The sequence below is a fragment of the Phyllostomus discolor genome, chromosome 2 (assembly GCF_004126475.2).
Source record: "Phyllostomus discolor isolate MPI-MPIP mPhyDis1 chromosome 2, mPhyDis1.pri.v3, whole genome shotgun sequence".
NCBI lineage: Eukaryota > Metazoa > Chordata > Mammalia > Chiroptera > Phyllostomidae > Phyllostomus > Phyllostomus discolor.
The window spans coordinates 169929233-169955680 of record NC_040904.2 but is presented as its reverse complement, the minus strand read 5'-3'; the positions used below and the strand labels follow the sequence as shown (position 1 = coordinate 169955680).

Here is a 26448-nt window from a genome sequence, read left to right as displayed (position 1 = left end):
AGGAATAATTTTTCCTCCTCCTTACAAAGGTTTTTTTGGTTAGCCTAATAATCAAACCAATATTAAACAGATTCACAGGAGAAAAGCAAATTTAACTTTGTGTACACTGGAATCCCACCTATGTGAGAGGTTCAAAAACACAAAGGTAAAATGGGTATAAGTGTAACAAGGTAATTTTGACTGCATAGGAAAATGTTCTTAACTGAGTAAACTTCAACAAATATTCTTAAATATTTAAGCTTAAATAGCCATTATTAAATATTTAAATAAGTTTAAATAAATATTATTTAGCAACAGGTTCACCTCTTTAAATCAGTGATGTGACAAAGGCAGATGGAAATTTAAAGAGCCCTGAGGAACATAACCCCGGTGTGTGTTTTTCCCACACCTCTAAACAATTCACTCAGTTCTGACGCTCTCCGAAGAGAGTGTCAGATTCCACAGGCTAAGGGCTCAGTCCCACAAGACTGGCCCTGTTGAGCCCAGGAATGGGGGTAGGGGTTTGGGGCTTCACAGGGGAAGACGGTCATTCACAGGATGATAAGGAGAGCAGATGTTCAGCGACTAGATATTTGCCCTGCCGTACAGATAGGTCGTAAAAATTTATTTCTGGTGATAGTGCTTATTATGGGCAAGGCTTCTAATTTAAATTTTTTAAGGAAGAGAGAAAAGTTACTCTGAGCCCACTGGGTTTTGAATACCTATAGCTCAAAATAGTCCACATGCACATCTTGGGGATGCCTGTCCTGAACTCCTTCAAACCGTTTATAATAAACTGGTAAATGTAAGCAAACATTTCTATGACTTCTGTGAGCTGCTCTAACAAATTATTGAAACCCAAGGAGTGGGTGGTGGGAACCCCCGATTTATAGCCAGTGGTGACAGCCTGGATTTTCTACCAGCGAAACCACACTGCAAATGGTGGCTTTGTTCTCTCAGTGTCTTTTAATCTTGAACAATACCTTGTATTCATGTCAGGACCTTGTTGATTGGAATAATACCTTGCATAGTGGCACATCTTCTGGCTTTCATTCCCTTACCCCTCCAACACTGTGCTGTTCAGTACAGTAACCACTAATCACACATGGCTGTTGAGCTTTTGAAATATAATTAGTCCAAATTGAGGTGTGTTGTGAGTATAACACATCTCTAAGACTTCGTGCCAAAAAAAGGTAAAATATTTCACTAATAATTTTTATATTGAATACATATTCAAATGATAATCTGAGCATATATTATCAGTAGGTCATGCTACTGAAATTAATTTTCTTTTTCATTTTCTTAATGTATCTAATAGAAAAATTTATTTGTTTTCCAGGATATTTCTACCAGATAGTGCTATTCAACAGAGTTTAAAACAAAATTGCTACCCCAGAATAACTTCACATCAGTTCTCTGAGTTGTAGTAGAAGGAGAACATCAGTAGACTAAAATGTTTTTTTAGCTACAGTTTTATAACATATAGTTGCTCTGACCTTCTATGTAGAAGCCAAAGGACTTTCCACGGTGGATCTAGCCTAGAGCATCTTGAAAACTAACATTCTCCGAGCATGGCATTGTCCAGTAGATGCAGCAGCTGCTGCGGACTGAGTGCCCTGATAGCTGAAAGTGTTAAATAATGTAAACCTGTAAGTGTGCCACAAATGCTAAATATAGTTGGTAAGACAGTGCTGCTGATTTAAAAGCAAAAAAAGTATGTGAACCGATGAAACCTCATGCTTTATTTATTTGTGTGTCTGTTGTTTATTTTTAGCCTTGGAGAACCTTGACCAGATGAATGCCTCCGGTTTTGGAACCCTGGGAAGTCAGCATGATTTCCAGTCCCCGGAGTTTGTGAGTATTACTGTCCTGTCTTAAATTTGTAATGGTCGGCCAGAGATTTCTCACAAAGCAGAGAAAAAAAAGGTGGCTTTTCTTTTTAATGGATTCTTTCCTTCAGTGGCGCTACATCTAGCAGAAGTCTCGCTGGCAGTGACCGTGTGTTCAGAGCTGTGGTTTTTGGGGAACAGGTTACTATAGAACTATAGTGTCTTGGCATCATGCTCTGTGGGCTTGTTCTTCATGCTGTTTGTAATCATCAGCAGGAGCTCATTCTGCAGTAAAGTAGCATCATGTTTCCATGCTCCCCCATTGATACCTTTGCTTTCAGTTTCTGCTGTTAGTAACTCTGGAAACCACTCTTTACCGAGCATGTACAGGTCCATTAACCAGTCTGATTCCCATTGTATTCTGGAGCCTTCAGTGACACAGCCTATATAGGTATATCTTGTTGGGCTACGAATATTCTATTGGTTATTCCTGCCAACAGGGGAACTAAATGCTTTTACTGAATTGGACTCATTAAAGGTTAGTCATGATTCCTAAACGTAAGGAATTAAAAATCTTACTGGATGCTACTGTGATTGTATTAACACCTTGTTTAAAGAAAATTAAGCACATAGGATGCCGTATGCAGAATGTCCTCACTAACTAGGTTTTATATTGGACTCATTTGGAGAGAGGGATGGAAGAAGTGTTTCTGGCTCCTGTACCATATTATTTCACCAGATGTGTAGAAAAGCCAGGGTCCACCTACACTTACTGATTTTTCCCCCACGACAAATGGCTTGTCTACCACTTTAGCAATGCAAAAATCTTCTTTTGATTTGTTTTCAAACCACTCTGGCAATTGGCAGAGCACCATTATATTATTGATAAAGACAAAAAAAAAGAAGAATCCATTATGTGTTTTCCTCTTCTCACTCACTCTTTATGGATTTGCCACTCAATGCAGCCAAGAGGAAGGAAACTAGGCAGTGCTCTGGATTGAAAAGAGTTCGCACATAAAACTGTATCCACAATGCCATTTCATTTCCAAGTGTGGACTCCTGTGGTGTACTAGCAGATTGCCTACTGTGAAAATCACTTGGCTATAATAGAAAGACATGGTATTCGATGACTTCCCTATTATATTCAATGAGATTTTCAGTGAGGGAAAATTGTGAGTGCTCACCAATATTCCTGCATCTTAAAGTAGCAGAGCAGTTTTGTGCTTTTCTAATTTCTGCAGTCAGAGCCCCCGAAGCAGAACTGACACAGATATTTTGCATTTGAGTATGATGTTGGCACAGACTTGTGGGATGGTGGCCCTTTTTGGCTTTGTTATTTTCTAACTGCTTTTTTCCTGATAACCTGTAAGCAACATATCTAATCTAAGAAGAGCTCTCTGCAATAAGGTTGTGTTGTGCTTGGTAACAACATGCAGTTCGTACCAATTTCCTGTGTGAAAACAAAAGTATTTTTCTCAAGAACAGACCTGAGTAGACTACGACATTCGCGATCGACATGCCTCAGTGTTGTCTGTGCCACAGTCTACACTGGCAGCGACACTGGTAATCTTCTTCTGCCTTTAGTGTTAGCTTCTCAACCAGCACATGTCCCTTTTCAAAGTGTGGGGACTGGCCAGTCCAAGCTAGAATGACCAGGGGTGGAACTCGAGGACCACAGAGTATATTCACTGTGACTTGTCTTAACAATGAGTCTGAGAACCTCCAGGCTCGAAGGACATTGTTAGGCTCAATCCCCTGGTTTTTATTTCCCACTCAAGACTGTGGAGTCACTTCTTCAGACCACATCAGTGGAGTTGAGGTTGTTAATCACAGTTGCCTTAGATGTGTGGTTGTTATCGATGTCTGTAGATGGGCTATTATCTTTCTCTAATTGTGTGTTCACACCATTTTCAAGAAAGGATCTGTGATTTTTCTTGTGCTTTATAGATTTTCACACATCCGACGCTCACCACATGCCACATCTTCATGTGCTGTGTATGTAGCTGCTTATATTTTCTCCTCAGTGTCATTGTAGCCTGTGTGCTTCCCCCTCCATAGTAAACATCTATTTCCCCAACTGCTGTCTCCATGGTAAACAAACAGGAGGTGTACAAGGTGCCTTGAGAATAAGGCACTCGAGGGAATTGGGCGTGATGTTTGGTGTAGCCTTTTTGTAGGCAGAATGTCACACGGCATCAGTGAAAACAGAGAGCTCAGGTGGTGTGGACAGACGGATTGGGCAAATGCCCTGGCAAAAGCAGGTAAGTCGATCCAGCCCCAAATTTAAAATCAGAAACAGGTGATAATATGAACCTGGGAGCAAAGAGAACCCAACAGCAAAGCAGAATTTGAAAACAGGAAGGAGAAGACAGAGGAGTCCAAGGAGCTGTGAAATCAGTGTTCTGTCTCCATCTGGCAGTTTGCTGAGCTGAACTGAAATAAGGCACAGACCATGTTTACTCAGGCCTTATCCTCAAATAGTTCAGATTTTAGAAGGATCAAGAGCCTAGTGTTTTTATACAACAGAGTGTATTTATATAGTTTGGCCAACAGGGAGAACAAAAATGCTTATCATTATTCATTCCTTTGGAATTTCTGTTCTTCTTTCCTTTGAAACAAGGCCTCAGAGGGTGGTGCTGGTTGAATAGCCCTGTTTACTGGTGGGATAAGCACGTGGAAGGGTTCCTTCCCAGCTCAGGTGTCTCTAGTGGGACTAGGTGGGCAAAGCCTATATTGCCAGCTAGTCTGTGTAAATGACCAGTAAACAAGTGTTGTGGTGAAAGCCCCTCACCCCGTACTGTGTGGCGGCCTGCAGATAGCAGCCCACCCCGTGCGCAGCAGGGTCCCCTGGTTCTCCTCACTAGCTGCAGAGTGTCCACTCCTGACCTGTCACCTGTGTACCTGCACTGCTGCTCTCTACCTCACGCTCCACTTTGCAGACTGAGGCAAGTATAGCCAGTCCGTGCTAAAATGGAAAGGGAAGAATGGAGAGGTGGACACAAGGTGTGCATGTGTTTGCTACTCCGAAGCTTGTGAGGAGCTGGGAACATGTGGAAACCAGGCATGGACCCACTCTGAGAAGAGGTGGGCGTGTGAGTGCGGTGGAGGGGACCTGCTGAACACCGGCCTTACGGAGAGGAGCTCGGTGATCTCACTATGCTGGGAAACCCTCGGTCCAGTTCAGACTGTGTAACCACAATGCAGTTTGGTTTTGTAACGTGCTTTATTAACTTACTGTTTTATTCTGAATGTTTCCCATATTTTTTCCCAGTTTTATTGAGATAATTGACATATAACACTGTCCATTTAAGGTTCACAGTACCATGCTGGGTTTTTTTTAACATTATTATGCCACTAACATTATTCCCTCTAATACTGTTCCCTTTTGTCAATAAACTGTAATCACATCATAATTTTCAAAACAGTCAATTCAAGGGGGATCTAGTCAAGGAAATAGTGGTATGGCTAGGTGCTCTGGAACCAGGTGGTTGGTGACCATCGTTTTTGGGACATGGACCCCCAAAATAGACTAGCTACATGATGACAGGTCTCAGACTCAGTTGACCAGAATGAGGCAGGGGATTGAATATCCCCGATAACCTTGTAGTATTCAGACTCTGAAGTAGAGATGGCCCAACTAGGCAGTCTCTTTGGAGCTGGGGATGGAAGCCATCTGCCTGGCTGTGGAGCAGGTAAAGGTCGTTCTGTAGTATGATAACATGGAGATGTGGGGTGCCCATGCTCCCCCGAGTGCTGTCAATTTCAGGTTTGGTTAGGAGCAAAGGTGTTCTGAGGGTTCAGTCCAGGGCCTCGGCAGTCATGGCTGACCCAGCAGACCTCAGGTTTATTCTAAGCCTCAAGGAGTGGAGGGGTTAGTAGAGGGAAAGTTTTGCATAATGCAGGAGCTGCAAGCTGGGGAGCTGCACTTTTGTTTGTGATATTCTGGCAAAAACCACCTGGAGGACCAGCAGATATGGACATGCCATTTATTACTCATTTTGCAGGGGTGTGCACCGATGGGCAGTGGGTTGGATGAAAAACCATGCCCCACCTGTGACCTTGGCACTATTTATCAGTTGAGGGAGGGACCAGCAGTGGGGAGGGAGCCACAGTAGTGTGTGAAAATGCTACAGGGTTGTGATAAACACGGGGGCCTTGAGAAGGCTGGATGCCAGATACACACTGGTTTCCTCACTCCTTATGGCTGCTGGCCAGGTGGCCACCTGCTCTCTGAGGTCATGGGAGGGCCATGTCTTGAGCTACCCCACAGTTGGGTAGTGGTCAAGTGTCTTTCTAGAAACCCTGCCTCTCTTGGTATTGGCCCTGGCCTGAGTGCCTGTGTGCTAGAGTGAGGGGTGCAGGGTGGGGAAGAACTCTGAACAAGCAGTGGTGAATCTGCTTGCAGCAAGCCAGGTGGAAACCAGGCTGGGGTCAACAGGAAAACACATGGAAGAAAAGGGAAGGCTAAGACATTATGCTTTATGATTTGTGTCTCACTAGTAATATCCCCATTTCCGGTCTTTTTTACTTAAGATTTATGTACAATTCTTCTGGCTTTTTGGAGGCAGGAAGATTCTTATCACCTCTTATCTCATGCTCCTAGGGATTTTTTCCTTTGTTTAGCTTCTACCAGATTTGGAGTAAATAATGATGAGTGTGGGCTGGCAAAGAGTATTAGGATTACAATAGGATAAACCAGGGAAGACAATAAGAATCCAGGATTTAGAGAGACTAAACTAGAAAAATGGACTCAGGAAGACGATGATTGTAGTGGAGGAAATGTGTGACCGCTGGTCACGGCTCCGCAGAGAGACGGAGGCCTGAAGAGTGTCCCATTTGGGATTTTGTGTAACTGGCTCCCTTTTTGAGGGAAGATACTACTTTCTAGAAAACACTGTTGATTCTCTGCAATTCAAATTCAGTTGTCTTTAACTAGATGAAAATACATGTGATCCCAAAGAAAGAGTTAAAATATTAATTCATTGAACAAATATGTATTTAAAGTCTACTATTTTAGGCACTGTAGTGAACAGACAACAAATATCCCTTCACTGGTAGAGCCTACATTTTGGTGGGGGAGACACAAAATAAAATACATCAGCGTGTCAAATGATGGTAAACCCTTCAGGAAAAAAATAAAGCAAGGATTGTATGTGGGTACTGTGGGGGAAGGGTGGCAGTTTTAAATAGTGTTTGGGGCATGTCTCACCGAAGGAGGTGACAAGTGGGAAGACCTGAGAGCAGGGACGCAAACTATTTGGAAATCTGGAGGAAGCGCTTTCCAGGCAGATGGAATAGCACAGACAAAAGTCTTGAGGTGGGAATCCATGATATGTTTGAGGAAATGGCAGGAACTCAGTCTGATTAGAATAGAGTGAAGGATGGTGAGAATGGTGGACAGTGGGACTTCACAGGCCATTCTGAACACTTTGGTTTTGCCCCAAGTGAGTTGGGAAGTTATTGGAACATAAACTGGGGGGTTTTGAGCAGAGATCAGGTTTAACCTGACCTGTGTTTTAACAGGATCACTTTGCCTGTGTTGAGTATAGACTGGAGGAACAACAGTGGAAGCTGAGACCTGTCGGACTTTCCAGGACTCTAAGTGAGAGATGATGGTGGCTTGGTCCTGAGTGTTAATTATGGCAGTAGTGAGACATATGCTAATTTGTGGTGTGTTTTGAAGATAGAACCAAGAGGATTTGTTGACAGATCAGATGTGAGGTGTGCAAGAAAGAGCAGTCAAGGATGACTTTAAGGTGTTTGACCTGGACAACTGCGGAAGGAGCAGTTGGAGGGAAGGGTACAAAGAGGAAAGTCCCATTTCAGTTTTGTATACGTAAAGTTTGAAACAATGAAGTATAGGTGTTGATATACAGTTGGATATATGAGGCAGGAGTTAGAGGGGGTCAGGCTAGAGATGTTGTCAGCACAAAAATGGTGTTTAAATCTATGGGAGTGAGTGAGAGCAACAAGGGGAAGAGTGAGATAGAGTGAAAGAGGGATGCTGGAGTGAGCCCTGGCGGCTCCGGTGCCTGCCTGTCAGGGTGATAAATGGAATCAGCAGAGGAGACTGAGAAGGAAGAGCCAGTGAGGCAGGAGAACAGGGAGAGTTCTGGAAGCCAGTGAAGACAGAGCAGATAGGAGGGAGGGACCAAACGGTGCTCCTGAGGATGGGACACTGGAGGTAGCGCCATGAAAGAGACCTGGACAAGAGAAGTCTTAGCTAAGTGGGGGGATCCACAATGTCATTAGAGAGATTTCAAAATGGAATGGAGGAAGAGGAATTGGATACAGGGAATTTAGATAACACTTTCCAACAGAATTTGCTGGGTAAGATTGCAGAGATAGGAAGTATTATCTGGAATGGGATTAGGAAGAAAAGAGTTTTTTTCCTCATTTAGATAGTTCTAAAATGGCAGGAATTACCTTTGTAAGATAATAGAAATAATTCTGAAAGGAAAGAAAATCTGATGATGAAGGAGTGAAAGGGAAGAATTCCTGGAATGCCCTCTGAGAGGGAGGGAGGGGGTGGAATTCCCTTCATCAGTAGAAGAGTTGGCCTCCCCCCAAAGCTTCATTTTTAGAATGGGAGGGAAGCCAGTGTGGGGGCTCAGGTGGAAGGAATGACTTCATTAGACTTGCTAGTAGAAGCTTATTGAAGTTTTTTATTGATTGATTTTTATTTACCAATGACATGGGAAACAAGGATAGTTAAGACTGAGAAAGGAAAAGAGACAAGAGACCTGAAGAGAGGAGAAGGATAAGATCGCCTGAGAGTGAAGTGAGACAACTGCCTGGCGGCCCTAAGAGCCCGCGTGGAGTGGGTGTGATGGTTGTATGCTTTTCCCACTCAAGTCCAGCTTTGGGGAGCAGGTGTGAAATAGGCAAAGAGTTTGATTTAACTTACTTGGGGTTTCATCAAGTCAGTTCAGTGAAGCCAGACAAGGCTAAGAGAGTTACCAGGTATTTGCAAGACAGTATAGGACCGGGGATAAGAGGAGAGTGAGGCAGTAGGCTCAATAGGTTTAGACCCTAGAGGGGTGTGGTCATTTTTGGAATTGGGGTATTGGAGAAAGTGAACTGGAGTAATAATAGGCAGTAGTTGGAGAATCAGACATTTGTAACTGAGGGAGGAGTTACAGTAACTAGTACAGACAGGGTCTGGTCTGGAATTTGAATATGGGAATGAACTCCCAAGGCAGGATGGAGTTGCACGGACAGGGTGTTGGGATGATCACATATGTGGATTTGAAAATCCCCAAGAATTATATCAGGAGTAATGCATTAAAAAAAGTAACAGTGAGCCAAAGTTTAAATCTCCAAGGAATGAGGGGCAATGACTCAGAGGTCAGTATATGGCAGCAAAAGGAAATGACCAGAAAGACAGGAAGAAAATCTGGAGGATGGCAGGACAGCAGCTGAGAAGCAGCTGAAGGAGTAGTTCTGGATGTAGTATAAGGAGGGGCTCAGTCATATCAGGATTGCCCAGCCTCAGCACCACTGGCATGTTGGGCTGGACTACTCTTTGCTGTGGGGAGCTGTCCTGTGCATCGTAGGATGGTTAGCTGCATTCCTGGACCCCACACAAGATACAAAGGACCCTCTCTCCCGAGCTGTGACAACCAAATATCTCCAGACATTGCCAAATGTCTCCTAGGGGGGCAAAACAATTCCTATTTGAGAGCCACTGAGTTAGATGAATATGGAGAAGGTATTGAGGTCACTGGTGTGCTTCCATAGAGTTGTTTCTAGGGATTGTTGGGGAGTCATGGGACCTCTGAGGATTAGGGAATGAGCAGGAGGAAAGAAAAGAGAAAATGTTGACCCGTCTTTCAAGGAGTTCGACTATGAAGAGCTGGAGGATGAGAGGAGAATACGAGAGCCAAGGATGATCTCCTTCTTCTGATCTCCTTCTTCTTCTGTCAGATGGAGAGACTTGCACAAGTTCAAAGACAGATAAGAAGGATCCCTGTGAGAGGAACAGCCAGATCTAAAGAGTGGCTCTGAAAGGCTGTGGGTGGTGAGCACAGCACTGTGGAGCGGTCCGCACTATGTAGGAGGGGCAGTGTCTCTGAAGGAACAGGGATAAGAGGGCCCATGCTGTTTGTTTGTGGGTTTGATGGAGAGAAGTTGAGGGACTTCCCACCTGACTGCTTCAGTTTTCAGCTGCTGAGAGGGAGGAGTTGGCACTTTGAAGTCATTGTGGAGAGCAAGGGAGCAGGCTGACCTGGAAAAACCTAGAACCAGTCTAGGTTGTCTGGGCTGTGGTGAGGGCCCATGTGGGCCAGTGAGCCTGAACTTACAGTGATACCCAAAAGCCCTGCTGTGGTTTCTCCAGCACCACTCAGACAGCAAGGAAGCACATAGCAAGCTTCAGCCTCAGAGCTTTGCTAAATGTACATGGTAGGAAGAGGTACTGAACTGATGAGTTGGAAAGTGTAACCTTAAACAAGGAAGGAGGGAGAAAAAGGATTTGCAGATTGATTAAAAAATATCATGAGCCCTGGCTGGGTAGTGAAGTTGATTGTAGTGTCTCCCCCAATATGCCAAGGTTGAGGGTTCGATACCTGGCCAGGGCACAAGAATCAACCAATGAATGCATAACTAAGTAGAACAACAGATCAATGTTTCTCTCTTTCTCTCTCTCTCTCAATCTAAACCAATCAGTCAGTCAGTAAATAAAAATCATGGGGCTTCTGAAGTCACTGTGAAATTAGAAGGGGAGATGCAAGTTGTGGTCAGAAAGAGGGCTTCTTGAATAAGTGCTTTTGGAAAGAGAATTTTTCAAGTGATGACGAAGTCCAGGGTGAGACTCGGGCAGTTAGTGCACAAAAGGGAGGAGATCATTGGTGGTGAGAAGTCAGTTGCCTAGATGCTACTGTACGTCTGTCATGGCTGGACATGATGTCCTTATGGTACGATGGACGACTCAGAATGGAAAGGAAATGGCAGCCAGGGGCCCGTTTCAGTGAGCCGGGAGTAGCAGCTGAGATCAGGAGATGGTAGACTCTGGAAAACTCGAAGTGTACTCTACCTGCACAGACCTAAAAGTTTTTCCCCCTAAGAACATTGGGAGTAACAGTCTGAATGTGATGCATGGAACAAAGAGAATGTCAGTCCTAACTCCCCGCTGTGCTGTGTGAAAGGTGTGAGAGGAACATCCCAACCAGCTGCCCACTGAGCTGCAGGTTTTTGTTTGCAGGTTTTGTTTCAAGGTGGATTCAATTTAATCATTTTCCCCCTAGAAATCTAGCAGTCTAAGTAGCCCCAAGGCAAGTAAACCAGTGCTGAGGCTATCGAGAGAGATTATGGTTTATTTTATGGTCTGTCCAAGGTCTTCTGGCCAATCCCAGAAACCCAACGTAAGTCCCAGGCTTGCCTCAAGCTCCCAGGCTCTTCAGGATCTGGATGGCTGGGCGTAAGGCAGGACTCTTCCATTCGGGCACTTCCTTACGTGGACTTACACTCTCGGGCCTGCCCTGAACAGAGAAATAGGGTGGTTTGCCTCATAGCTTTTGGCACAATTTCACCAAACTAAAAAAGAAAAGAAACTCAACTACAGAAGGAAGCCAGACAAAAGAACATTATTTTCACAAAAACGACTCTCAAAAGGAAAAATGAGATCAAAGATAAACTAGCTAGTAAGGACAGCTAAATTGGCCCATTTGCTGTGAGAGATAGTCACCTGGCATTCCAACATTGAGAGCTTTTTGTGCATTCAAGAGCAAGATACTGGAATGTGTACTTTACCCGAATGGAGGAAAGGGGACCTACTTATTTGCTTTCTGTGGCTGATTGAGGAGCTACATTTGTTAGGGTTGGAGGGAGGAGCAAAAGTAAACAGTCCAACATGCACAGATCTGGGTCAGAAATTTCTTTCTGAGTCACTTCTTTGGAATGCAGAATGGATTTTCCCAGAGAAACAGTCGTAAATGGTGATTAGGCTTTTGGGCCCAGCCAGGACAGGCCTGCTAAAGCCAATTTAACTCAGAGAGCTAGCTAGCACATTATCATTCTGTGCTAATAATTTTGTGTAACACCCCAATCTTATTTTTTCTGTTGTGACTAAAAAGTGTGAGTAAACCTCAAGTCCAGAGTGACTGAGTAAGTTGAGGCTTGTTAAAAAAAAGTGCTTAATGTGCCCTAGCCAGGTAGCTCAGTTGGTTAGGGTGTCCCAATATGCCTAGGTTGCAGGTTTGATCCCCAGTCAGGGCACATTACAGGAATCAGCCAAAGAATGCATAAACAAGTGGGACAACAAATCCATGTTTCTCCCCCACCCCTTCCTCCCTCTCTCTCAAGTCAATAAATAAAAATTTTTAAAAAATTTTTAAATGCTTAACATGATCAGAGAGAGATTGATTTTGAGTTGTGTTAGGCCCTGAAGAGGCCATGATGGTCGAAAATTTAAGGAAGACAATGAGTGTTTCAAGACGACAGACGGAAGAGCTCATCAGCTTCTGGAGTACTCTTGTCTCTTCTGCTGCTGAAGGTGAGCTGTAGATCGAAATGGTCCAAGCCCTTTCCAGGAGGGGCTGCAGAAGCCCATGCTGCACAAGACCATTTTAGAAAGGAATATAATCATCCCAAGTGAGTCTGAGTATCCTGACTAGAAAAATTATGTATCGACCAGGGTGTTGAAAGAGCTCGTAGATTTGCTCACGGAATCACAATGAGTACTCTGGGAGTGATATGGAGACTAGGGCAAGTTCCACAATAGTAAGTGGACAAACGTGACAATTTTCCCAAAGGGGTGGGGTTAGGGTGAAAGCTGGGCATAGATTACACTCTGATCAGTGGGGACATTGAAGCTGGAGCATTAGTCTCCAGGAATATTGGAGAGTAAGGCTTTTGAACACATGGTTTGTGAAGGTTGGAAGAAGAAGGGGTCATCAGGAGCCAACATGAGTTCAGTGAGAATAAGTCATGTCAAAGGGAGCACATCACCCCTGCCTTTTAAAACGGGTGTGGGGGGTTATTAGATGGGGGAGAAGGAGAAAACCACATACATTTTTGTGTGTTTCAATTTTAGCAAGGTGTGTGGGAAAAAAATGCATTTAAATACAGAATAAAGAAATGCAGGGCTGCTGAGTGTGTGCTTATCTAGACAATTGATCTTACGGAGACTGGGTTAGTGGATGGAAACCAATGTCTAGGGGAGACGAAAATCAATATGAATTAAAGTAAGCTCTTGCTCCTAATTCATAAATATCAGCTGACTAAGGAAACATCCTAAGGGCCGAGCCTAATGACTGACCACATGAAAAGGTTTGGTATTTGGCTAATTAAACAAAGTATGAATTGAGCATGTAGTGATACCTCTAGGTTTTATCCATGCCTATGTACCCAGAACAAAGAAAATCCCAGGCTTCTCCCATTCAGTATTGGTAAATCTACCTCCTATTGTGGGTGCTCCATTTCAAAAGGAAGCCTGTTGAACCAAGAAGGGTCAACATGGTGGTGGCAAAAACATGATGACAAGTGTAAATATTTGACAACAGTAATTGGTGGTAACACAAAATACAGTATTAAGACCCATGAATGGGAAGTACATGTAGGCAGGCAGATTTTATTTCAGCAAAATATTCCCATGAATGAAACACCTCAGTTCCTTGGAGTAGTTCCAACACAGACAGACAGGGCGACAGTGTAGGCAGGAGATGGTGAGTGCTTGACCAGGACGTGTCGGCAGTGATGGAGCAGAAGGGTGTGCCTGTTGTCCGTGCAGCCGGACTTGGTGGTCGATGGAAGGTGGGGAATGAGGGAGAGAGAGGATGTTTCTGGGACTGTACTACTCCAGTAAGATATGTGTGGCTCACTGATGTTTGAGTTGCTTTCTTTTTTATTTTTACCTTCATTCAACCTATTAGCAGCTGCCGCCAGATTATGTAATTGATTAAAACCCTTTCCCCCATGCAGCAGTATTCATTCAACCTGGTTTTATTCCCCAGTTTTAAGAAACCCTTGACTGTAAAGTGCTTTGTGAATTCCTGCCCCACAAAGCAGCCCATTTGGAATTCAGCAAGCTCTCTATTATCTGGTGAATGTCAAAATTAATTTGACAGAAACATGCATGAGGAAAGCAGGGAGCCCTGGGCATTCTGGGGGCATTCTGAACAAAGATGTGATACCACATTTACCATAGAGCTCATTTGATTATAAGTCATCTAGAAGCATATCACAATAATGGCCAAAAAAGCCCACAGAGGCAAAAGAATTGAGTTAAATTTGAGAGTCTGCTGGTAAATAACCTGACCGTGCCATGACCTTAAAAAAAAAACCCACATTAAATTAAAATTTAAAGAGAATACAGAACTTGGAAGAGATGTATATACAACATGAATTCACAGGATTGATTCCTGGAAAATCGGAAAGGGAAACCAGTGGGATTTCAGCTACAGCTGTCCATCCCGTATTCTGAACTCTTAATTTGGAAGTATTAAGGGTTTTGGAAAGATAATTTAAAATCCTTTTATTTCTGAACTTCAAATAGTTAACTGTAGTTTTTCTTATTTCAACAAATAATAATAAAAAGTACATTTTTACTGTAAGTCTCAAATGTATTCCTTAAGTGAGTTTCTGGCCAAAAAAAAATAAATAAGTATAAATATGCTTTTACCCAGAAAACCCTAATAGCTCCTTCAAAAAGGAAAAAATGCCTTTAAAGTTTCTTCTCCCAAGTCACTTTTTGAAATGTAGATGAATGTGACCTGACAGATTGTAATAACTACCAAAGAGCATTTTCATTCATTGTAACAGGCTGTCCGATCATATGGACGTTTATACGATGTTAATATGCTTTAGACTATATACAGTCAGGAACATACTTGTAGCTGGAGTAAAAATTTGGCTGCTAAGTCCAAATTCCTTTAAATGAAAGCACATCGTGGAAATTTGGACAGGCCATTCAGTGAAACTAACGGTATCGCCACCATTCATGTACTTTTGTTATCTTCAGTGTGTTTGGACGGGAAGTAGGCCGAAGTGGCGCTCCGGGAGGAGCGTGGAGAAACCACGTGCCCTTTCTTCATGCCTTGCCCTGTGCCTCCCTTCCGTTTGGCTTTTCCTGAGTCATATATCCTTTTATAATGAACTGGTGATTCCCAGTTCAAATGATCTTCAGTCCATTTCTTTTACCACTCTTTTTTTTTTTTCGGGCTAAGACCTATCGACAATAAAGGCCCAGGGAATTTAAATAACTTGCCCAATACGCACTGGTCACAAACATCAGGTGACAGTTGTTCTACTTCCGCAGCATTTTCCAACGAGCAGTGGGCACACCAGTGGCTGGGCAGAATCTGCCAGGAGGTTGATCAACACAGCAAAGAAGCCATCTAGAGAATGTGTGTTTATTTTTGGTAGTCAACGTCACATTTTAAAGTATTTGTATTTTATTATAAAGGCAATTCGTATGTGTTTCAGAAATGTTAGAAAGTTTTAAAACCGTAAATAAGAAAATTAAGAAAATAAATCACTTCCATTTCCACTAAAAACAAAAACAGAAAAGTAAATACACTGTCTTGTGAAATAGAAAGTAAGAAGGCTGAAGAGAGAGGTGAATGAGATGAGATACTTCTGAGACTTTCCGAAGTGTTTTTACTTTTTAAAAAATATGTTTTCTTTTCAGTAAGGGAAGTTGTTCTAAAATAGTTACTCCCCCAGGTGTCTGCCCCGGGCTGAGTGGGAGCTGGAGTTGCAGGGAATTGCAAGCCCGCTGTCCCTGCACAGCTCCGCTCTCTGTCCCCTGTGGGCAAGTTGCTTTTCCTTTCCGAACCTCAGTCTCCTCCTGTATAAAAAGCAGAAAAATCAGCCATAGATTTACTCACCAGGGTGTCACTCTGTGACTGCACTGTCATTGAAAAGCATTTTATCTATCTTAAAAGCATGTTCATAAAATAATAATACAGTGAGAAGTCTTATCTAACATTTATAGTTGGCAGTGCACCGTGCAGGACAGGGCGAGCCAGTCTTGAAACTGCCACAGCCCTGCCTTGCCCAGCCTAGCCCCCTGCTCACTTCCTTTCACATGAAATCAAATTGTGTTGGCTTCAGAGATTGGTTCTTATGAGCACACAGGAGCATTTGGGACTTATGCTCCTGAAAAAGTGGTTACGGGCCCGTGGGTGCCTACCAAATCATCAGTGGGTTGAGAATTAATCATATCCAGTGATATTATACAATACCAACAGTAAAGTCTATCAATAAATAAATGTCAAGCACTTACTAACACTTGCTAATATAATTTTCAATTGAAATAGAAATGAGAGCTATTTAAGTTATGCACTATTTTGCACAAACCATTATCAGCTTCATTAAAATTTGCAGTAAATTTTTCATTTATTCAACCACATTGTCTTATTATCTGACAAACAGTAGTCATGCAACTGATGTGGGTTGGTGGCTGGTTACATGAACACTGCCAGGCAGCGTGCAGCGCTGGGTTAGTGCCAGCAGCGCTTACAAGGGCCAGAGGAGTCCAGTTAGGGCTGCAGTTCTCAGCCCCCGCTGTGCGTCAGAATTGCCTGGCCAGCTCTCTGAAAAAGCAAAGGCCCACCCTCCACCTTCATGAGCCAGTCTTGCTCTTTGTTAGAACCCTTATGTGTTTGTAGAAAGTTTACAAAGGTGACTGGATAGTGCAGCCAGGTTTAAGAAACACTGTTTTCAAAAACACAGGTGTGTATTTTTGAAAGACAGGTATATATCTCAACTTCGAAGGGTACATTTCGGTAAGTGCAGAAGTCTGTACCAAAATCTGTACCAATCAAGGTTTTGCCAGAAAACAGAAGCAGTGCGAGATATATTCATATACACACTTGTGTGTACATGTATGTAGATATGTATGTGTATACTCATGTGTGTGGGTATGTGTATATTTATACCTATTATCCACACATGGCACAGAGAGAAAGAGTTTGGTTAAAGAATTTATCTCAAAGAACCGGCTCCTGCAGCTGTGGGGTCTAATCCATAGGGTGCTCCGGGAGGAAGGGAAGGCTAGAAACTCTCAGGCAGGGGCTGGCACTGCAGTCTATAGGTGGAATTTTTCTCGGAGAAGCTTCAGTTTTTCTCTTAAGGTCATTCAACTGACTGGCTGAGTCCCACCCATATCATTGAGAACAATCTCCTGATGGTAGATATTAACCTCATCTACAAAAAACATTCACAGCAACACCTAAATTAGTGTTTTGTTGCATAAATGGGAGTGCCAAGCCAAGGTGACATGTACCTGGTCTCCTCATAGCATTCCATTAGTGTGCCCAGTTTGCAGACTTGATGTAGGGGAGTGGGAAGAGACACAGTTGGAAAGACAGCTAGGGCCCGATGTAGAAGCCTTGAACTCTGGGTTTGGACTTTTGAGCGGAAACGACAAAGCGGTGCTATGGCAGCACTGTCCAACAGAACTTTCTCAGATCCTGGAAATGTTCTGACCCCGGGCTGTCCACCACGATTGTCACTTAGCCACATGTGGCTGCAGAGACCCTTGAAGTACAGCTAATAAGACAGAGGAACTGAATTTTTAATTTTGTTTAATTCAAATACGTTAAACAGACACGTGGAGAGTGCAGATATAGAGAGATCAGTCTGGCAGGAGTATACAGGATTCAGTGGAAGGGAAAACCAAGCAAGCAGTCCAGTTAGACTGCTCGTACAGTCACCCCCTCACCCCCACCACCATGTAGGGTGGGGCAGAAGCAGGGAGTGTAGAAAGGAAGAGAGAGATGAGAAGTGAGGAAGAAAAGAATAAAAAATAATCCTGTGGTTGGCCACTTCTCTGTCTTTCCAGCCATTCTGTATCTTCTTGCTTGCCCTCTCCTCCCACCCAAGCCCTTCCTGTCCGTCAGATGCCCTCAGAGCCCATGCCAGCTGTCTCTTCTGACTGGCTCTTCTCACACTCACTTCTGTAGTTTCAGCTACGAGCTCTGTGTTCACAACTCCCAGGTTCATCCTTGCAGTCTTAGATCTTTCCTTTCCACCCCACACCCTCGGTATCTCCACTTGGAGATCTCACAAACCCTTAGTCTTCCCCTCCTACTCGTATTTCTCTTTCACTTTTCTGAGTTCACGTAATGATATAATCATCATCCTCTCAGCTGCTCAAGCCAGTCCCCGAGAATTTTCCGGACACCTTGTTTCTGAACTGCTGATGCTGAGTGGGAGTCACAACCTCAGCCTGCCCCTTGCTGCCCTCTCCTACCCCTGGCAGGTTGCCTCCATCCTTGTCCAGGCCCTCACAGTCTCCCCATGGTCGCTTTTGTTATCCCACTAGCCTCTAAATAATTTCTTTTAAAAAGAGAAACCAGACTATTTTATTTTATTTTATTTTTTTGTGATGTGTAATGGAATTTCCCCCTGTGGCTTTATCTGTTATACCATAGTGTCACAGGACAAAGGGTTAATTAATTTCAGTTGATTTATTTAATAATATTTATCCATTTAATATTTCTATGACCCTGTTGAGCTGGGACAGTTGGGAAATGCAACTGAAATATTCCTTGGGGCATAGGTTCTATTGAGAAAGACAGACATTAATCAAATAATTACACCGATAGCTAGAGAGTGAAAATTGTGAGACCTGACATTTAAGAGGAGTATGTGGTGATCTGAGAGTCTCTAAGGAGGAGACCTAAGGCCCCCAGGGAGGTGAGGAGAGTGCTCCATGAAGAGGAGTTAGCCAGGGAAAGGGAGAGGAGATTCTAGGAAGTGGGAACTGCATGTGCAGAGACAGCTGGGAAACACTTTCCTTGGATGGGACACAGTGCAGTCATTAGAGACGTTAAATGGGATACAGAGACTGACAACTGCATGGGGATGAAATGTGGTCCTAAGTTCTCCAAGCCATCTGGAGCATTTGGAAACTAATGACACTGAACCTTTATCAGGCTCGAAGATGTTTCCAGTAAACACCTTGACTTGAATGTGTTATCTCAAAATCATCCAGTAAGTTTCTCTCTTGGCTTACTTTCCTAAAAACGAAAGGTAGGGTTTTTTTTCCTTTGCTGTTATAATCCAATTAGAATGATAGTATGTGTGCATAGAAAGAGCTGACATTATACTCTATATGTATTGTATCTTGCTACTATAATTTGTGTAACACAAAATTAAGAGCCAAGTGAATGGTATAGAACAATGGTCCTACAGTTTATGCTCTCAAAGTATTGATACCAGAGAACTTTTTTATGAGTGTAGCTGTCAAGATTTACTGCATTAGAACTTACAGCTGAAATGTTTAGATATTTATTAATTCATTTAAACATAACCAATAATAAACTCAGTACACATTAACATAATTACAGTATTTTGTGAAAAATAATTATTTTCTAAAACAAAATTTAGTAAGAAAGAAGGCATTATTTTGTATATTTTACAGGTCTCTTTAAGAGAAGACAGCTGGATTCTTTTTTTGTTGTTTTTTTATTGAGCTAACATTGGTTAATAACGTTATATAAGTTTTAGGTGCAAAGCTTTATAATTCACTTTCTGTGTACACTATAGTGTGGTCACCCCCAGAAGTCCAGAGTCCACCCATCACCATACATTCAACCCCTTTTACCCATTTTACATCCCCCCACTCCTTTCCTCTGACAACTACCCATCTGTTGTCTGTGTCTATGAGCTTTATTTATTTATTTATTTATTTATTTATTCATTTGCTAAATTTATTTGGGTAACATGGGTTAATAAAGTTGTATAGGTTTCAAGTGTACATCTCTATGATACATCAGCTGTATGTTGCAATGTGTGCTCCCCACCTGAAGTCCTATCCTCTTCTGTCACCATGTATTTAACCCCCTTTGCCCTTTACTGCCCCCTCATTCCTTTCTTCTGGTCACCACTGCACCGTGGTCTGTGTCTGTGAGTTTGTTTTGTATCCCACATGTGCGTATCTGTCTCTTTTTTGTTTTGTATTTCATATATGAGTGAAATCATACAGTTTTTGTTTTTCCACCTGACTTATTTCATTTAGCACAATACCTCAGAGTCCATCCATGTTGTCACAAATAGCAAGATGCCTTTGTTTTATGGCTGAATGGTGTTCCACTGTATCTTCTTTACTCACGTGTTAGTCAGTAACTACTTAGGTGGTTTCCATGTCCTGACTATTAAAAATAATGACAGAATGAACTTCAGGGTGCATATATCTTTTTAAATTAGTGTTTTTATTCTCTTTGGATAAATAACCAGAAGTAGAGTTGCTGATTCATGTGGTAATTCTGTTTTTAGATTTTTGAGGAGCCTCCATACTGTTTTCCACAGTGGTTTCACCACTTTGCAATCCCACTGACAGTACAGTACACAGGGTTTCTCTTTTCTCTACATACCCACGAGCACTGGCTTTGCTGACTTTTTGAGAACAGCCATCCTGACAGGTATGAGGTGATATCTCATTGTGGTTGTCAAGGGCATTTTCCAGTGGTTAGTGATGTTGAGCATCTTTTCACGTGTCTGTTGGCCATCAACATGTCTTCTCAGGGGACATGTCTGTTGAGGACCTCTACCTATTTTCTAATCTGAACTGTTTTTTGTTGTTGTTGTTGGGTTGTATGAGGTTTTTTTTGTATTTTGAATATTAACCCCTTATCAGATACATCATTTGTAAATATTTTCTTCCATTCAGTACATTGTATTTTCATTTTCTTGTTGGTTTCCTTTGAAGAGTTGGATTCTTATATCTGCTTCTGCAGTTAAGAGTTGGAATATGTTGTTTTGGTTGAAGTATGTAATGTGAATTGGCCAAAAATTCTGTTCAGTTTTTTCCATAAAATAAAAGACACATTTTTCATTTTCCCCAATAACTTTATTGATTTGCATATTCTGAGTATGTTGGCTCTCTCCTGCTATTGGCTTCTAGTGGGCAGAGGCCAGAGGTGCTGCTGAACACCTTCCAATGCGTAAGACAGCCCCACAGCAAAGAATTATTTGGCCAAAATGTCAGTAGCACCAAGAAACTTCACAAACTACTTTTGACATGTTCAGTCAGTCACAGCACCTCCTCCATACACTGCACAAATCTTTTTGCATTTTTCAGTTGCATTTTTACCTTTCTTGAAATAATAAAGCAAAATACAATGAAAATGTTGCATATCTTCTTCTATCTTCAATATTAAAATGGTGCAGAAAAATTCACCAGTTGCAATAAGATTTTTTTTAAAAAATGCATTTTTTAAAAAAAATGCATATCTTGCTGATATGACAACTGTCAACAATATAATCTAACAAAATTGTTTCAAATGAAGTTAAAGACAACTAAGCACTACTAGAGCCATGGTATGGAAAAACTAAATGAACTTTCTGGCCAACCTCATAGATCCAGCCTTACACAGGTAGACAGAAAAGAGAGGAGTATTTTCAAGCTTTTTTAGGTAATGTGGATATTCTTCTTTGATACCACATTAAAACTCAATAAGTGGTAGTTTCTTAAAGGTTGATTGCAATGTAGATTGTAAAACCATATAAATGGCCCTTGCGTTTATTACAAATCTATATTCTGTTTTGAAGCCCAAGCATGACTTTTATCACCATGCATGGAGCAGTTGGAAAATGTAGGCTCACCAAGTTAGGTAGCTGTTATAAATATTGACCTACTTTATTATACAATGTGAAAAAAATACATTTGTTAACATACATCCAACCTCACCAGAAAGCCATTGAATATTGAGAAACTGTCAAGTTCATAGTGGTTGACTACAAATTGTCCTAAATTCTAATACTTGCTTGAAACCTCAGATTTTATCATTAGCAATAAATATTGTCAGTTATTTTCCCTGAATGATAGTTTCACTGTTCATTTCCAGGAAAATATCTGCCAAATACCCAAGACTGTACAACTGAATTTTGTTTCAGTCATCTGTCAAGTAAAAGTAGTGTCTGTGAAAAAAACTTGGCAACTCAGAAATTGTACATTTTTCCTCAAGACAACCATCATACTCACTGTGCGACTGAAGTGCTTCATGGGTACTTCCATTTCTGCTCACAATCATGTACTCAGGATCAAGATTTAATAGAGCTAGCAACTGCTACAGCTTTGTCAAGAGCATCCTTACATGCAGTGACTTTCTTTTTTGACTGTATAGTAACGACTCAGAGTTTGGTACCACTGCTGAATTGTGCCAAGGCGCTGGCACAGTTGCTTTTACACTATCAGTGCAGATGTTAACACAATGAGAAAGACAGATTACATCTTAGTATTATTATGAAAATGCTTGTGACCGCATGTGCCCCCAGAAAGGGTCTCGGGAATCTCCAGAAGTCCACGGACACATTGATTGATGCAAACAGTGGTATGGTGAGGGAGGAAGAAACACGAACCCAAGTTGTTAAGAAGGCTTCATGGAAGGAGGACTGAGCTGGTCCTTGAGCAATTAAGGTTTGGATACATGGGAAGGAGAAGGAAAAGGGATTTCAAGAGGGCAAATCATGTGAACAAAGAACAGGGGGCAGGAAGCAGCATGACATGGCCAAATACTGATTGGAAAGGATGGTTGGACTCGGGCTATAGTCAGATTATGAGAGATATTGAATACCCATTTGAAAAGTTGGCACTTTCTCCATAAGTCACCAGGAATAGCTGCAGGGGTTTGAATCCTGTGACTTGGCTGAGGTGGTAGTGTGGGAACACCCACGCCGTGACAGTGCATAAGGCGTATTGGCACACAGGACGACTGGAGGCAAGGAGGCCAGTTGGGGTAGTAATTGTGACCTGGACAGTGAGAGTTAAGTGTGCAGACTGCAGTGATGGCAGTAGGTGGGACAGAGCAAAACGTCGACCACTTGCTTCAAGGGTAGAAATAATATGAGAACTAAAGACAAAAATATCAGAGGTCAATAGTTTATTACATTTTATGACCCTAAGTCCAGGCCAAGGATATTGTTAGGGAAGTAGATGAAAACTGGGTGTTTCCATATAAGGTCTACCATGAGACTTTTTCCTTCCCCTCCAAATCAGAATGCTTTCTTTTTTTTCTTTTTTCTTTTTCTGATAACAAGGACAGAATCATGGAACACATTTCCTTTCTGCCCTGCCTCCAGAAGGCTTTGTGCCAAATGTCATGTTAAAATCACAACAATTACAATTGTCCTGATGGTTAGTACATTTTCCTCCTCCTCCTTACTCTGGCTCTGATTCTCTATCTCTATTTATAATTCATTAATCTTACTTGTTTCCATTCTGTTTAGTGCCAGATGCCAGAAGACCTCTTTTGAAACAGACTGAGGGGATAAGAAAATATAATATAATGCTAATAACCTTTAACATATTTTATTCATTTGTGGGATGGGGCCCTATGCTTCAATCACATTTTACTCAGAACTTTAAAAAAAAGCAAAAATCCTCTGGTGTCCAAAACCAAAATACTAAGGCTTAATTTCAAAAAATTCAACAAATTTAACTAATGTGACAATCTAGTTCAAAGCAGCAAATGAAAAGGTAGTGGAATACCTACCAAAAACAGGTAAAGTGGTAGCAAAAGAAGTGACCCTCATACTTTGATTATGACAGAGAGGAAAACACAAGATGCAGGCGGAAGCTCCTAGAGGTTATAAAGTATGTGAATATACCCAGCCAAGCTAGAAGTCAATAAAGAACTGTTACATGTTAAAATAGCAAACACCAGCAGCTCACATTTGGGCTTTTACTATATTTCAGGATTTGTATTATTGTGTTGCATGCATCATCTCACTCTTCACTGTAACCCTGCATTTCTTTCCATGGTTTTCCCCCTTTTACAGAAGAATAAATTTGGTTATAAAGAGATAAAAGATATACACCAATGCAGGTGGCCAGTTGTATGTGGCAGAGTTATGATTTGAATCCAGCTCTGCCAGATGCCAAAGCCCATGTTTTGTTTTTTAAATGTCTTTCTATCACAGCTGACATACCATATTATATTGGTTCCAGGTGTGCAACATAGTGATTAGACATTTGTGTAACTCACAGAGTGCTCACCCCAGTGAATCTAGTGCCTCTCTGACACTGCGTGTTGTTATTACAGCATTATTGACTACATTCCCTTAAATGCTGTGCTTCATAACCTTGTGACTGTTTTGGTAACTGGCGATTTATACTTCTTAATCCCTTCACCTTTTCACCCATCTCCCCAAATCCCCCAAACCTCCCAACCCCCTGCCCATCTGGCAATGAACAGTTTGTTCTCTAATTCTGTTTAGTTTGTTCAATTTATTTTGTTTTTTTAGATTCCGAATATAAGTGAAGTCATATGGTATTTGTCTTTCTCTAACTTGCTTCACTTAGCATAATACCCTATAGGTCCATCCATGTTGTCACAAATAGCAAGATTTTATTCTTTTAATGTGCAATTGCACATATGCACCACGTCTTCCCTAGCTAGTTGTCTGTCCATGGACAGAGGTTGCTTCCACGTCTTGACCATTGTACATAATGCTGCAGTGAACATAGGGGCACATACCTCTTTTTTTAATTAGTGTTTTAGACTTCTAAAAATATATACCTGGAAATGGAATGTATCAGTACCAGGCTGGGTTATAAGGTAGTTCCATTATTAGTTTTTGAGCACCATTCATACTGTTTTTGATCATGGCTGCACTGGCTTGCAATCCCACCAACAGTACATGAAGGTTCCCTTTCACCACATCCTTGCCAACATATATTTGTTGATTTATTGATCATAGCTTTTCTGACAGGTGTGAGGTTGATATTTCATGGTTTTAATTTCCATTTCCCTGATGATTAGTGACATTGAGCATCTTTGCATGTGTCTGTTGGCCATCTGTATGTCCTCTTTGAAGAAATGTCCATCCAGTTCCTCTGCCCATTTTTAAAAGTGTTGTTTGTCTTTTTGGTGTTAAGTTGTGTGAGTTCTTTATGTGGTTTGGATAGTAAGCCCTTATGGAGTGTATCATTGGCCAATATATTCTCATATTCAGTAGGTTGTCTTTTCATTTTGTTGGTGATTTCCTTTGCTGTGCAAACAATTTTTAGTTTGATATAGATTGATTGATTGATTGATTGATTTTTGTTTTCCTTGCCCAGGGAGACACAGACAAATAATACTACATGCAGTGTTAAAAAAAATTACTGGCTATGTTTTCTTCTAGGAGTTTGATGGTTTTGGGTCTTTAATACATTTATTTTTGTATATGGTGAAAGAAAGTGGCCTAGTTTCTTTTTGCATGTAACTATTTAGTTTTTTCAACACCATTTATTAAAGAGACTGTCTTTACCCTATTGTATATTCTTACCTCCTCTGTCAGAGATGAATTGACCATATAGGTGTAAGTTTATTTCTGGGCTCTCTGGTTTGTTCTGTTGATCTGTGTGTCTGTTTTTATGCCAGTACCAGGCTGTTTTAATTACCACAGTCTTGAGTGTAGTTTGGTGGTAGGTGGCATGATACCTCCAGCTTTGTTGTTGTTCTTTCTCAAGATAGCTTTGGCTATTTGAAATCTTATTTTTAAATTTAAAAATTTTTAATTTTAAAAATTAAAATTACTTTTTTAAAATTTTAAAATTTATATGGCTTCATATAAATTTTAGGGTTATTCTAGTTCTGTGAAAATGCATTAGTATTTTGATAGGGATTGCATCGAATCTATAGATTGCTTTGGGTAGTATGAACATTTTCACAATGTTAGCTCTTCCTTGAGTATGGTATATACTTCCATTTATTTGTATCTTCCTCAGTTTCTTTCTTCACTGTCTTATAATTTTCTGAGCATTGGTCTTTTACCTTCTTGGATAAATTTATTCCTGGGTATTTTATATTTTTTGATGCAATTGTAAATTGGACTCTTTCCTTAATTTCCTTTTCTGATATTTCATAATTGGTATATAAAAATACAAATGATTTCTGAATATTAATTTTTCATCTTGTTATTTTATTGAATTAATTGATCAGATCTGATAGTTTTATGGTAGAATCTTTAGGATTGTCACCACATAGTATCCCGTCATCTGCAAAAATTGACAATCTTACTTCTTTTTTCCCAATCAAGTGCCTTTTGTTTCTTTTTCTCATCTGATTGCTGTGGCTAGGACTTTCAGTGCCATGTTGAATAAGAGTGGTGACTCTGGACATCCTTCTCCTGTTTCTGATCTTAACATCATATGTTGGGTTTGTCATAAATGGCCTTTATTATGTTGGTGTATGTTCCCTCCCTTCCCACTTTGCTGAAAGTTTTCATCTTAAATGGATGCTGGAATTTATCAGATGTTTTTTTCTGCATCTACTGATATGATCAGATGCTTCATTTTGTTCAGATGGTGTATCATGTTAATTGATTTTCAGATATTGAACCAGCCTTGCATCCCAGGAGTAAATCTTACTTGATTATGAGGCATGATCTTTATTTTGTGTATTGCTGAATTCAGTTTACTAACATTTTGTTGAGGATTTTTGCATCTATGTTCATCAGGGATATTGGCCCACAATTTTCTTTTTTGGTTCTCTCTTTGTCTGGCTTTAGAATTAGGGTCATGGTGGCCTCATAAAATGATCTTGGGAGTCTTTACTCCACTTGAATTTTTTGGAATAGTTTGCAAAGGATAGGTGTTAATTCTTCTTTAAATATTTAGTAAAATTTACCTGTGAAGCCCATGCTTTTGTCTGTTAAGAGTTTTGGGGGTTTTGTTTTCTATTTTTTATTATTGATTCAATTTTGTAGT

At 41.2% G+C, this 26448-nt stretch overlaps 1 protein-coding gene across 4 annotated transcripts in view; it reads left to right on the top strand.

Moving 5' to 3' along the window:
- The window catches only part of ANO6 (anoctamin 6), a 190587-nt gene that overhangs the window by 76841 nt on the left and 87298 nt on the right, over window positions 1-26448 (top strand). For 3 of the 4 annotated variants that reach the window (XM_036019148.1, XM_036019149.1, XM_036019150.1), the window contains one exon: window positions 1754-1833. In XM_036019148.1, coding sequence (XP_035875041.1) covers window positions 1754-1833 — 80 coding nt within the window. Of the gene's footprint in view, window positions 1-1753; window positions 1834-4036; window positions 4070-26448 lie in introns of those variants that run through there. The other variant, XM_036019151.1, reaches the window with a different exon arrangement.